Genomic DNA, 15462 nt, shown 5'->3' on the forward strand with positions numbered 1-15462 from the left:
AGTAAAAATGAAGGTCCTTACTATTTCTAGTACTCACAAATATGTACATAAAATCTAACTAATTAAAACAAAAACATAGTAGCATTACATATTACAGGTGCTACTATGGTTATGATAATGTTTCAACTAATACAATCTAGACCCACTAGGCACAAAGTTTATAAAATATCATAACATAAGAAAACAATAAAACACAAGCACAGGGGCTAGTTCCCCTCTTTATTTCCTAGGTCCTTCTCACTAGCCCCATTATCCTCCTCCTTCACAGGTTTGTCTAGAATAGTCTTGAACTAGTCATCTGCAAGAAAGCTATAGAGAAAGTGAGTGGCTTCATTGTCCTTTCCTGTGGCCTTCTCCTCATTACTAACCTATAGAAGATATAAAGTAGTGGTTGCCAAATGCATTACCTTAGTGATATACTCAACAAGTGTCTCAAATTTCCTATACAACACCTCTTGGTTATCCACAAGCTCATGCATGGATTTCTCTAGCCTATCCATCTTGTTATTGTCCTTGTCTTACTCCTAGGGGGTCTTCTTTCTTCCCCCCACCATTCTTAGTATTTTTCTTAGGGAAAGGGATATCACCACCCACACTCTTGTACAAGGAAGTGTTATCTTCACAAGTATTAGAGATATGGGATGGGCTAGGATTATCTTTACTTCCAGAGCCAGTGTGCATCTTTTTAATTTTTAGCTTCTTGGTGAGTTTTGTCTCCATCTTTGTGGATTCAAAGCTCACATCCTATTTGGATGGGGTTCTATTATTTTTCCATTTTAGCCTCTTTCTTGACCTCCTAGTAACTTTATTGCTCCTACTAGTATTAGTATATGAGTCTATCACACTACTATCCTTCCTGGTACTAGGGGATTTTGTAACAGATTTTTTCCAGGTCAACCTAAGGCTCAGGTTGATGGAGACTTGAGGGGTCAAGATGGCCAACTATTTCACAAGAAGGGGAGAATTTAGGGCATGTTGAAACTTATGAAACTTGATCATAAATCATAGTGAGTGACATAAAATGGTTTCCCCTCTTCCTTCTTTCAAAAATTAAAACATAATCTTCCATAGAATGTAAAATGAGATGCAAAAAGGAGATTAATTCATGGTTTCTAAAATGAGTTAAGATGGGGAAGTAGTAATATTAAAGCACCTGGAAATGATCCTCAACTGTGATATATCAAATGATAGGATAGAACACAACATCCCAGGGTTCTAAGAGATCCTCTCTAGAAAATCCACAACACATGTGTACAGGTTCCTTCTTAGGGCAGAAACATTTCCATAGGCTCACCTCATTCAAGTCTCTTGATTGGTTATGCCATTTCTTGCCTTCAAGAGAAAGGCCACCACATTTACAATGAGTTCCTTTATCATTTTTAAATAAACCTATTAATCGTCACCTTTCTGTTAGTCCATGTATCCATGAATTACATGGAGACATGCTCATCAAACCCTTCGATATATTCCATGAAGGAGAAGAGGCCTCCTTCCCTCAAATACACCCATGCCACTTCACTATCCTTGATGTAGTACCCAATCTTATTTGGTTCAATGCAGTTAGAGCTAGCACTCATGGCTTCTTCTTCTTCTTCCCCAGGCTCAAGCACAAGACCTTCAATTTGAATTGACATACCCCTGTTGCAGGTGAATGATTGAAGTATATTTTTGACATTTTATCACTATGAATGGTCTTAGTGTCATAAATGATCACTATATTATGATCAAATGGCATATCATTTTTCAAATGCCACCCTATCTCCAAAGGCATCTTATGCTTTTCCAGAAAAGTAAATTATGAGTGAGTTTGAAGGAGAAAGATTGATGCTAAGAAAAGGGCCACATGAAAAGACAGAGAAAAATGAATTTTTAAGTATGGTCATAACTTGATGAAGTTTAAATAATATGAATCCCTCTTTCAAAAAAAAGACAAATCTTGAATCGATGGTCAACTTTGTGAATAATTTGATAATTTGTTTAGGATTTATTTAATTTATGGAATAGAAGCTTATAATATGCATGGTAAAATCCTAATAAAGTTTTCATGCTTGGTTAAATAATTAACCATGTTAGCTATGGTAAAGGAAATTTGCAAGAACCTCTTTTATTCAGGTAAACTGAAGTGTTCTACCCTTCTGTAAAAGAGGTTAAATATATATAAATAATTACTACAAAATCACAGGGCTTAATATAATATTTCTTACATGGAGTGTAGGTATAATGCTCCCTGGCCATTAAACCTAGGAGGATCAAAATTATATGAAGACATGGAAACTGGGGAAAAGAAATTTGAACCAATGAGAAATGATGATAGAGTCAATTCACATAATCGCCACATACTACAATTGTGGAGAGAAAATATAGATTGGCAACCTCTTCTTTCCAAACATGTTGTCATAAAATATATCACCAAGTATGCAGCAAAAGTAGAGAAAAGCTCAGAAACATACCAGCAAATGTTGATGCATCTATCGAATATGCTAAATCTAGATGATTTAGCAGCACGAGCATATAGGAGGCTTCTAACTGAGACAATAGTAGAGAGACACATTGGTGCTCAAAAAACTTGCCATATGTTATTAGAGCTTCCATTGGTGGAGTATAGTAGAAGATTTGTCAATCTAAATGTCTCACTTGAGATGTTCAAACCTGTAACTCTAAATAATGAAAATGAAAATGATGAAGAGAACAATGAAGAACAAACAAAATCTTTCATTGATGGTTATAAAAAAAGGCCATTATGTATGGAAGGTTACGTTAATTGATGCAGCTAGAAAATGGATATATAATCCTAAGAGAAAAAGAGACAAAAAATGCGAGCCTAGGGAAAAAGTTGCAATTGTCTGAGGATTTCCAAGGTTTGTATCTATCCCTTCACGTGAGTTAGGTAAATGGATTTTTTTTTCTTAGCAGAGTTACTTCTCTACAAGCCATTCCATAATATTGAATGGGATATTGGTCATGATGATGACTATATCATACAAAATTGGGAGATATTCAATTACAACCCTTGGCATGTTTAACGTACAATGTCTGCAGAAATGTCAAAAACCCAAATGATTATGAAACTAAAGAGAATCAAGATGTTCATAGAAATACTACAGAACATGAATGGGAGATTATATCTAGGTTCCACTAGGGTCAAAATATACATTGCTCAGAAATAGACATGTTGGGGAGAAGAGATGTTGATAGATAAACAAATTGGTTTGCTGATTATCAAGGAGAAGAGTACACTGCCAGAGCAATCAATTTCATAAGTAACATGAAGCATCATGGATGCCTTATCTATGATGAAATTCCTCAATGTATAAACTACACAACCCTTGGTGAGAATAAAAAAAAGCCAGTCAACATAATCATGACACACTACCACATAAATCAAAATGCAAAACCATTGTTTATGATAATTCAAGGAACATCAGGAACAGGAAAATCATATCTAATTGGTGCCATTAGTCAATCTCTTCAAAATGCAGCAATGCCCTCCCCTTCTCCACTTTTATTACTTGCACCGATAGGAGTGCAACATTCAATATACGAGCTTCTACAATTCATTCAAAATTGAGGATACCAATAAGAGATTTTTCTCAGCTGGAAGGAGCAAGACTCACAAGTATTCAAAAAGAAATGTCACATATAAAATATATTTTGATTGATGAAATGAGCTTCATTGGTCAAAACATGTTGGAAAATATAGATTCATGACTATGCCAAGCATTCCCACAATCTACACATATAAGCTTTGGAGGTAAAGATTCTATTTTTGTATCATGAATAGCTAACATGTGTGAAATATATTGTATTTAAATCAAATACATGAATCAATACATAGTTTTTAAAATAATCATTTTTCTCAATTGTATTTCAGGTGTATCTAAAATATTGGTGGGAGATTTGGGCCAGTTACCTCCTGTCAATGATAGAGCAACATATGATAGTAATAAGCGCGCAAAGTTGCTATGGCAAGAATTCAAGACTGTTGTCACATTAGATAAGATATTCAGACAAGATGGAGAAGATATTGAGCAACAATGATTTTGACAACTTTTGACAAATCTAAGAGATGCAAACCCACAAATTGATGATTGGAGGTTGCTAATGTCAAGGACCTCTATCAACATAGATGTTGCAACAAATTTTGAATTTGATAATGATGTTCATTTATTCTCAACAAATGAAAATGTTCATGCTCATAAAAAAAAATGCTACATTCATTAAAGCATCTTGTTGCACATTGTGTTGCATCAAAAGCAGGTACTATGAATACAATGGATGATTGTTCAAATGATGAGCTTGATTTGGAGTTGTTAATCTATAAGGATTCAAGGGTCATGCTAACTTCAAATCTATTGATAGAGGTTGGTCTTGTAAATGGGGCTCTTGGATACATTCAAAAAATTATCTACAAGCAAGGAAGTGCTCCACCTGAGCCTCCAACATATGTGATGGTTGAGTTTGATGGTTATTCAGGACTACCATTCAAAGATCATAATCCAAAGATAATTCCAATACCACCAACACAGAAGGGTAGAAGACTTCAACTGCCATTGAGGTTGGCATCGGCATTGACTATTCACAAATCTCATGGATTGAGTCTTCCCAAGGCAACAATTGACATAGGATCAAGAGAAAGAGTAGGATTGACATTTGTGATTGTTTTACATGTAAAATCTCTCCACTGTTTGAGAATAATGTCTCCTTTCACATATGATCATTATGAGAAAATGAAAAAGGGTAGACAAAATTCCAAGCGCAAGGATGAAGAAAATAGACTTAAGCACCTTGAAGATAGTTAATGTGATATGTTATTCTTAAATGTTATGTCTGTAGAGGTCTTTTTGGACACATTAGAATTTTGTTTGTAACACTTCCTACTATATTCCATGTTTTAAAAATTAGTGTACTTAATTTTATTTCTATTCACTTTATATGGTCTATATTTAAGTATAAGTGCTAAATTATTTTATTTATTTTCTATATTTGATCATATCTTATAGTGTCTTTATATATTTTTATATTGATATTTGCTTAACATTTTGCAACATATTATTTGAGCAATGGATTCCTCTATTGGAGAGTCAAATATCATGTTTAAGTGTACACTTACGTTATATGATCTTACATTTTATATGCATAATCATCAACACTAATAATATTTATAAAATTGATGCTGATATTGATATGTATATTATGTATAAAATTTATGCTCTCATTGATATGTTAGATGCCATATTATCTATAAACAATCATCAAAACTAATAAAAAAATGTATAAAAATATAAAATTCATATTGACCCTTTAAAAATCTGGCATTTTTATTAAGTTGTTCAAAATTAATTATTCAAATGCATTGTGCCAAATTTTATTTTACTAAAATTATTTATTCTAATAGTTAAATAAAATTAATAAATGAAAATAATATTTTAAAAAAAAAATTTAAAAAAATAAAATAAACAAATATAATATAGTTAAACAAATAACATTGTTAATTGTGCTTATTAATTGTGCGTTTTGACTGCTACTAGCTTTTATATATATATATATATATATATATATATATTTATATATATAAAAATCGAGAGTTATCCTTCTCGAGGCGCCTATTTTCATAAATTCCCTCAGTGCAATAGGCACCTCGAGAAGGATAACTCTCAGCTTTTTTATAATATAAAAATATATATAAGCTAGTTTAGACTAATTATAGTACTAGGGATTTTCATCCTAAGAACTATAGGAACTATATTTTAAATGTTCCAAATTTAAGTACATGGGGCTTGGAAGTATAAAAAAATACAAAAAATATATAACATAAATTAAATTAAAGGAACAAAATGAGAAATTCCCTCATTCTTTTTTCTCATTCTATTTGGGCTTAGACATCAACACATGACATCATAAGGAATGTGTTGTAATTATGAGACTAACTACTTTCTACATATGTATAAGTAGAACTAATCATAGATGTGGTAGATAGAGATTAAAATAATAACCAACATATCTAAGGAAATGTATAATATAGCTTTAGCTACAATAATTTAGATGCCATACTTCTCCTAGCACATAGACAAATGTATCATTTTCTATCAGTTGTGATTCATAGAAGAATAAATTATTTACATGCTTATGTCTTCGAGAACTATTTTGACACACATTTCATAGAATACTAAAATTTCTTTAAGTTGGAACAAAATTTATGAAATCAAAATTAGACTATCACTCCATGTCAAGATTTGCATTCAATAGATATAACAACCATATACATATAAATATTATACCAAAAATTACTCAACACTCTAATCTTGTGGAAACCAAAAGAATACAAGGTGTGCAAGCACCAAAATTCATGTCTTTAATGTGGTGGGTTTTCTATAGAAATATCACTTCCATGGAAAATCTACAGCATGTTTAAAATTGAAGTAAATCAAAGTAAATAAGTAATGTAAACATATTAAAAAAATCATAGATTACATTACATAATGGGTTTTTTCAAAATGAAGCTCCCGCTCACATCGCTGAAGTTCCCACTCGTGTTGTTGTTGTCACCTATGCAGAATGTGGATGGGCCAGTTATTCCCATGTTGCCTCTGCATGGGCTTTTGCCTGATCCTTGTCTTGGCCCTGTCACGTCTACTTTGTTAATGCCTTCTACCCTAATTTTTGGGTTACACACCAGTGCCCTAACGTCTCCTCTAGTTGTTCCTACTGGGTCGGCAGCTGAGGCTTGTAGATCCATCTTATGTTATGCAGATGTTGTTGGCTATGAGGCTAATTTAGGTGGTATGAATGTGAGGTTGGATTCCTAGGGTGACTTCGGGGATCCCAATGCATGGTTGGGGATGAGGGATTCTATGCCATTTGTTGTTGGCAACTCGTTGATTCTGGAGTTAGAACCGACCATTGTTGAGGATATTTCTGAATAGTTGGAAGATTTCTCCTCTTTGGCTACTATTTTCCACTTAAAGGGTTTCTAGACCTCACTATTGGACTTGCATGCATGGATTGGTTGTGTATGCAAACCCTTTATTTCAAGTAAAACTCAAATTTACCCTATTGCCAGGGGTTTCTTCATTGTGAAGTTTGATTCAACTGAAGATAGAAATGCTATTCTATGTTGAGGTTTTTCTTGGGATGAGAAATTTCCCTTGATGGCTAAACCCTAGTTCAAGGATTTTGACTCGTCGATAGAGTCCTTTAACAATGTCCCTATGTGGGTCACATTGTTGAATCTTCCCCTTCACCTTTGGGTGGATTATGTTCTTGAGGTAGTTGGGGAGGCCCTTTGGGATTTCTTGCTTGTGGATTTTGCTTCTTCCAATGTGTATTGCACCACTTATGCTTAGATCCTAGTTGAGGTTGACGTCTCCAAGGGTTTCTTAATAATAATTTGTTTGGCTTCTCCGATTGGATCTTGGGTCTAGTGTCTTGATTATGAAGGAATCACTTTCCATTGTAGGAAGTGCCACAACACTGGTCACCTTGTTGCTCATTGCTCCTCTAAAAAATCTAGACCAAAAAAGTCTCCTTTGTGGAAGAATGCTTTGGATGATCACTACACTATTCTCAAATCCCCTTCCATTAGGGATGGTGACTCTTCTCTAAACTACTAGGTGGCTACCTCGCCTACTATCCTAGACAGCTCTCCTACAATGTTAGAGCCCTCCTTTGTTCCACCCTTGTATGTAGATGCTTCCTTTGTTGATGTTGCTTCCTGGTCCTATTGGTCGCCAGGACCTTGTTCGCCCTCTTTCCCCTGTCCTTGTACTAGACTTTCCTCTTGGTTCAATGGGTGGCCAATCAGCTTCGAGCTCTTCTAAGGAGGTTTTTGTTTTCTCAGTTCCCCCTAGGCATTCTATTTCCTTAGGGGATTGGACTGCTAAGGCAACCAAGGTGGAGGATGGTTGGACTGTGATAAATAGAAAGAAAAATAGGCCATCTACTCCTCATTTAGAAATGAATCTTCGATTATTGAAGGGAAGCTCTAATTTCAAGGGAAAATCATGATGTATCTAGCCCTGCCTCCTTGCTAGATCTTTTCTTATGGCTAGTGATAGGCTTTTTTGTCACCTTGGTTACCCTTAGTTAGGGGGGTGACCAGTTCTACATTTGTTTGTTGTACCTTTGGTCTATGCACTCATTGAAAATCTTTATTCTTGTATAGGATTTCAGGCACCCTTCAAAACCTATTTTATCTAATAAAAAACATATTTAAAAATTCTTGACACAAAAAAATTGTAGTGCTTTTATAGATAAGCATAGGTGCAAATAGTAATCTATGAATTTTATAGCTTTTGATATATTAAATAGTAGCCAAAAAGGGGGGCTGACCCTATAGTACAATAGGTTGGAGTTCAGTTAGTAGTCATTCATTAGAAGTTCATCCTATACCTTTTTTAAACATGAAAAAAAACCTATCTTTACAATAACGATGAATGTCCTTAATATCTCTAGTATTCACAAATATGTACATAAAATCTAACTAATTAAAAAAAAAACATAGTAGCATCACATATTACGAGTGCTACTATGGTTATGATAATGTTTTAACTAATACAATCTAGCCCCACTGGGCACAAAGTTTATAAAATATCATAATATAAGAAAACAATAAAACACCAGCATAGGGGATAGTTCCCCTCTTTATCTCCTAGGTCCTTCTTACTAGCCCCATTATCCTCCTCCTTCACAGGTTTGTCTAGAATGGTCTTGAACTAGTCATCTACAAGGAAGCTATAGAGAAAGTGAGTGGCTTCATTGTCCTTTCCTGTGGCCTTCTCCTCATTACTGACCTATAGAAGATACAAAGTAGAGGTTTCCAAATGCATTACCTTAGTGGTATACTCAACAAGGGTCTCAAATTTCCTATACAACACCTCTTGGTTATCCACAAGCTCATGCATGGGTTTCTCTATCCTATCCATCTTGTTATTATCATTGTCTTACTCCTAGGGGGGCCTTCTTTCTTCTCGGCACCCTTCTTAGTATTTTTCGTAGGGAAAGGGATATCACCACCCACATTGTTGTACAAGGAAGTGTTATCTTCACAAGTATCAGAGATATGGGATGGGCTAGGATTATCTTTACTTCTAGAGCCAGTGTGCATCTTTTTAATTTTTAGCTTCTTGGTGAGTTTTGTCTCCATCTTTGTGGATTCAAAGCTCACATCCTATTTGGATGGGGTTCTAATTTTTTCTATTTTAACCTCTTTCCTAACCTCCTAGTAACTTTATTGCTCCTACTAGTATTAGTATATGAGTCTATCACACTACTATCCTTCCTGGTACTAGGGGATTTTGTAACAGATTTTTTCAAGGTCAACCTAAGGCTCAAGTTGATGGACACTTGAGGGGTCAAGATGGCCAACTATTTCACAAGAAGGGAAGAATTTAGGGCTTGTTGAAACTTATGAAACTTGATCATAAATCCTGGTGAGTGCCATAAAATGGTTTCCCCTCTTCCTTCTTTCAAAAATTAAAACATAATCTTCCATAGAATGCAAAATAAGATGCAAAAAGGAGATTAATTCATGGTTTCTAAAATGAGTTAAGATGGGGAAGTAGTAATATTAAAGCACCTAGAAATGATCCTCAAGTGTGATATATCAAATGATAGCATACAACACAACATCCCAGGGTTCTAGAAGATCCTCTTTAGAAAATCCACCACAGATGTGCACAAGTTCCTTATTAGGGCAGAAACATTTCCATAGGCTCACCTCATTCAAGTCTCTGGATTGGTTATGCCATCTCCTGCCTTGAAGAGAAAGGCCACCCACATTTACAATGAGTTCCTTTATAGTTTTGAAATAAACACATTAATAGTCACCTTTCTGTTAGTCCATGCATCCATGAATTACATGGAGACGTGCTCAACAAACCCTTCAATATATTGCATGACGGGCAAGAGGCCTCCTTCCCTCAAATACACCCATGCCACTTCATTGTCCTTGATGTAGTCCCCAATCTTAGTTGGTTCAATGCAGTTAGAGCTGGCATTCATGGCTTCTTCTTCTTCTTCCCCAAGCTCAAACACATGACCTTCAATTTCAATTGACGTACCCCTATTGCAGGTGAATGATTGAAGTATATTTTTGACATTTTATCACTAGGAATGGTCTTAATGTCATAAATGATCACTATATTATGATCAAATGACATATCATTTTCCAAATGCCACCCTATCTCCAAAGGCATCTTGAGCTTTTCCTCAAAAGTAAATTGTGAATGAGTTTGAAGAAGAAATATTGATGCTAAGAAAAGGGCCACATGAAAAGACAGAGAAAAATGAATTTTTAAGTATGGTCATAACTTGATGAAGCTTAAATAATATGAATCCCTCTTTCAAACAAAAGACAAATCTTGAATCGATGGTCAACTTTGTGAATACTTTGTTAATTTGTTTAGGATTTATTTAATTTATGGAATAGAAGCTTATAATATGCATGGTAAAATCCTAATAAAGTTTTCATGCTCAGTTCATTTCCAAAATAATTTCCATTTATTTTGGAGAATTTGAATAAATATTGTGCATACAATTGTTATATTATTACAAATATATTATATCTAAAAAAATATTTAAACACAAAACTTGTTTCATCATTTAAATGAGATCTTAAATTCCACTTTCACCTATGTTAATTTGTATATATTTTAAATTAAGAACAATTGACCTTATTTGATTCGGTCAAATATAGTTTATGTAATAAAGATCAACACATTTTAGAAATTTTCTCCATGCCTCGACTATTTTACACATGTATGTAAGCATGAAAATTTAAGTATACTTGGAGTTTTTGTTTGAAAAACTATTAAAAATAGAGATAAAAAATCATTCCTTCCTTTACATATGTGCCTCAAAGTTTTTCTTAACATGATAATACTCATAGAGGTGCCCCTCAAATTGCCAAATTGGCATTTGATGGTATTATTTTTATTCCAATAGTGTTGAATTTTCTTATAGATTGCACACAATGAAATAATAAATTTTTTGATGGATGTCTGCTTGTAAATAAAATGTCTAAAGTAAAATATTTTTCTATAAAGCACTTTAAAAGTATTACATAATTGGAAGCAGTACTCTATCCAACAATTATGTCATTCTTCATGGTAGATCAATCATTGATAGATCAAAAAAAATACATAGAGCCCCAGAAATGACTCCTCCAAAATAGTTCTTGTGAATAACTAAGTATTGTAATGGCCCAGTAGAATCTTTCCCCATATCTATTTTTGCCTACAATTAATAGCAACGGGGAAGCAAAATTAGCTAGATTTGGAGGCAAAGTTAGGATAAAATAGTTTCATGAAATATCTAGCACTTGAATCTCTGTTTTTCCTCACTTCTTTCTAATTTAGGGTCAGATATGTCTATTTCTCACCACTTTGTCTTCTCCCATACTCACAGGATTCTTAAGAACTCACTTTTTGGCTAGATGTGTCTATGTATCTGTTAGAATGATCTAACACAAATCTTTTTGGGGTGGATGATAGCAAGTTTCCTGAAGAAACTATAGAGGGGGTCATCATTAAACTACAGTAGTAGAGATTTGTTCAATTGTCTTGTCTATTGAGCTCAAAATTTATTAAACATGTAGAAATTCTAGACAAACTTCTGGAATACATTTTTAAAAGTAAATTTTGTTTTTTTTTTAATTAAGGTAAAAATAGGTTTTGAGGGAACCGAAACCCCCAATTCAAAAAGTACAAATTATGTGATTACTATCTAGATTTAACTACGTAGTTTTTGAGTCAAACTAATTGACTGATGTTTCATGAGTAGTGATTCACATGAATCCATCTCCCATGACAACAAATGGAACATTTAAAACTTATTGGATTTAGGTGATCCTCACAAAGGTAAAGTAAAAATTACATAAGATATATATAAACTTAATATCCATCTTTACAAGGAAAAATCATACTCGTATTCATTGTGCATGAACAGCAAGCATGACATTTTACATTATTTCTTAATAAAATATCTTAAAATACAATTATAGATTTCCAAGGAATATATCAACACGGCATCAAGTCTACGCTTACAGTGAGTAAGAATTCACTGCATTAAAATAAAAAATTAAAAAGACTAGTTTCTACCATGGTTTGGCGTCTTCCAGAGCTGAAATTTATGATTACTACTACAATTCAAAAACAACAATTAAAGGAAAAATATTTAATAAAGATTTACTTCTTACGGATTTAGATTCCATTCCGACTGTAGTCTCTTTTCATGGAATACTTTATTTATATTCCAAAGTAAACGTCGGTATTAAAACAATTGTAAATTCTTAAAGTCACGGTTCTAGATAATGATTTGAATGTTCTTGATCTTGATAATGATAATGAACAGACGGAGTGTGACCGAAATACAAACATTAACATTCATCGAGTATTGACATATCATAATGCAAGTTGCTACCATTTTTTTTATTTACTCAAATTAAAAATATATATGTTTCAATAAATTAATTAATAATAATACGTTGTCATCTTGCGTAGACAATTCCTCTATCATCCGCAGACTCTGAGCGCTTCCACACTGGGGAAAACGAATATTCCTTCGCTTAACTACTTCAAAAAAAAAGCGTTTCCAATGCAGAAAATTCTAAAATGACGTAAACTAAAAAATCTGGATTCATTCAGAGAAAACTACATCCACGTGCTTCTGTGGTGGGTTTGCGCATGAGAAACATCCAGAGCTACGGAGTATAGTCTGCTATGCTATTATGAGGTACATTACTTTTGAAGATAGGTTTAAGGTTTTATACTATTATCACTTTCCCATTCTCAACCACTTTAAGAATAAGAAGATTATATATTTTTCCTACCTGTTATAACACTACATAAAGGATTCTATTGAGAATGTGTGTAAGAAAAGCGACGATAGTAAGATCTATACCATTTACCACCAAGCCCTAATATTTTACCTCTTCAAATTCCATAAGGATCTTAATCCTTAAGTGCAAATTCTCCCTCCATCTGCACCAAATATTTCTACTACTCTCCTTCTGGTCAACCCATGGAAAATAAGGATCCCTCTTCCATCGTGAAGAAGATTAAGATGGAAAAAATTAAGGTTCTTGAGGTGGATAGTGTAGGAGCTATAGGTAAGAAAAAAATTCCTAGGACTAGCAAGAGACTATGAGAGAAGAATCCCTCTGCCCCTCCTAGCTACGAGTGATTGATTAGGTCAAACTCTATTGAGAATATCAAGTAGAAAAAATGGCCTCAATCCAAAAGGAAAATTACTAGGATAAATTATAGGGAAAATGATGATGACAAGACGACTAGTGAAGAAAAAGTTGAGAATACTCCTATTGGTGGTCAGGAAATCCCTATGCCATCCCATATGTCAGACACTTTTAAAACTAAAGCAAATACCCTAGAATCTAAGGTGGGGGATGAGACTAGGGATCAAGAGATGATCACCTCCCCAATTAGGAACCTGAACATGGAACCTCAGAATCTATGGACTAAAAGAAAATGTGAACACTAAATTGGAAGACCACATGGGGGGAGAAAATAGAAGGGAGATAATCACGTGCCTCAAGAAGTAACTTAAAAACATCATTTGAAAGAGGGTTGGCCCAAGTTGGAGGAGACTACCAATGTCTTAATAAAGAAGAACAAGGATCTAGAGGATTACTGTAATAAGGTAGCAATTTTCTTCATTCATTTCATGCATTAGGTCAGTACCCTTCATCTTTTGTAGGTTAGTAAGGAGGAGTTGAACGATGTTAAGGATATGAAGACTGCCTTCTCCCTCTATGGATTCCTTGCATTTATTTTTTGTGTTTTAATGTTTCATGTTTACTGTTGTACCCATGGGGAACCTTTAGTTAGAATTTGTTGGACTTTTCTTATGCCCAAAAAATTTAATTGGGCTAGGATTATATGTAAATATGTTAATCCATTTATTTATTGTTGTGGTTATTTTAGATATAGAAATATGTAAGTTTGGGATTTTTTTAATATAATTAAGGAAGGCGGGAGGTTAGTCTCGTGGTAATGACTTATGACTGAGTTTTATTTGTCTTTGTACTAGCCCCCATTCGCCCAATTATTAATATATAAAAAAAAGTTCTACAAAATCAAGTTATACACACACACACACACACACAAATCAATATATTCTCTAATATTTAAATCAAATGAAAATTACTCTTGTATTATGCAACAATATTTTAAGTTTTGACGACTCTTCAATCATAAGAAAATACCAATAGAATTTTAGTTTCTAAAAGTTATTTTATTTCATTAATTCTATAAATTGTAGAAGATAGAAAGAAACATAAGGTAAATGTGGAAAACAAGATTCTTTTACACATAAAAAATTATAATTCCAAAATTGACTTTCTTACTAGATGGGATAATATCTCTTATCTCTAAAATATTATTTTAACAAACTTTTAAATTTCTAAACAAAAAAGACATTGATACTATAACCTACTTATGTGTTGTACAATCAAATAGACATTACCATGCCTATTCCTAGAGAACTATAGAACAAAATGGTGATAAAGAAGCAAGTGTAAACTTATCAAAAGTATATGCATCTCATAAATTATTTCTCATTAAATATATCTCAATAAAGACCAATTCTTAGTATAGTTGAGATAATACAAATAATGTATAACTAAACCATGTTCAATATTAATCAAATGAAGAATTTCAAATAATGAATATTAGTTAACCAACATCACATCATAACAACCCATAAAAGAACCCATATAAAGTAATTTTTTTCTCTACAACTTTCCTGCTCATTATGTCCTACATCTCTATTTCATGCCTTCTCATTCATTGGGGGTTGATCCCCCATCCTCCCCCCAGCCATTAACCCCTCATCTGGACCTTTACTTGTGTGCCCAGATTTGGAACTGGTCTTGTTTGCTAAGTCCCAGAATGCCTAGGTGTTGTATTTGGTAGTAAATCCTATCCTGACGAAGCCATGTGATGTTCCTAACAATTATAACTATTTGAGTCCCCACTCTCTAGAGGGTTTCATGATGGCTATGGATGAGACTGAGTTCCCAAAGTCAAATTGGCTAAGGTTTGTCATTGGATCTAAGATTGTTTTGGACTCTAAAGAGGAACCCACATTTTCCTTAGGGGCTATAGAACCACAGATCTCACTTCTAGCCTCTGTGGTTCATTTGATTTCCTTGGGTCTATCCTTTAGTCTTGTTGGAAGGTTTGTCTCATTCTGATATATGGTCAATATGGTGAAAAAATGGTGCTCCACTAGGTAGAAACTATTAGGTTCAATGTCTGTTTCCATAAGGGCAAGCTCCCATTTCCTATTTAGCTTCAATATTGAAATGGACCATGAGTTGGTCATGGTGGGTTGCTGGCATTTTGGTAAACACCTATTGGTAGTCGTGAAATGGCAACCGAGGTTTAATCTTGGGCATGACAAGTACATATCTGGACTAGTTTGGATAAGATTACCCAAACTCCCCTT

The 15462-nt window shown here is 33.8% G+C and overlaps 1 protein-coding gene across 1 annotated transcript; it reads left to right on the plus strand.

Moving 5' to 3' along the window:
- Positions 1-4205: 4205 nt before the first annotated feature.
- Positions 4206-4799, plus strand: LOC149537736 (uncharacterized). Its single transcript, XM_089802367.1, has one exon. The coding sequence runs from the start codon at positions 4206-4208 to the stop codon at positions 4797-4799; it is 594 nt and encodes a 197-aa protein (XP_089658493.1).
- The last annotated feature ends 10663 nt before the right edge of the window (positions 4800-15462 follow it).

This window comes from Cupressus sempervirens, chromosome 9, assembly GCF_028749045.1.
Source record: "Cupressus sempervirens isolate cs-2001-9-10 chromosome 9, ASM2874904v1, whole genome shotgun sequence".
NCBI classification, from domain to species: Eukaryota; Viridiplantae; Streptophyta; class Pinopsida; order Cupressales; family Cupressaceae; genus Cupressus; species Cupressus sempervirens.

Bases quoted from the DNA above. Each gene is read 5' to 3' on its own strand.
- LOC149537736 (XM_089802367.1), top strand. From the start codon at position 4,206: ATGCTACATTCATTAAAGCATCTTGTTGCACATTGTGTTGCATCAAAA.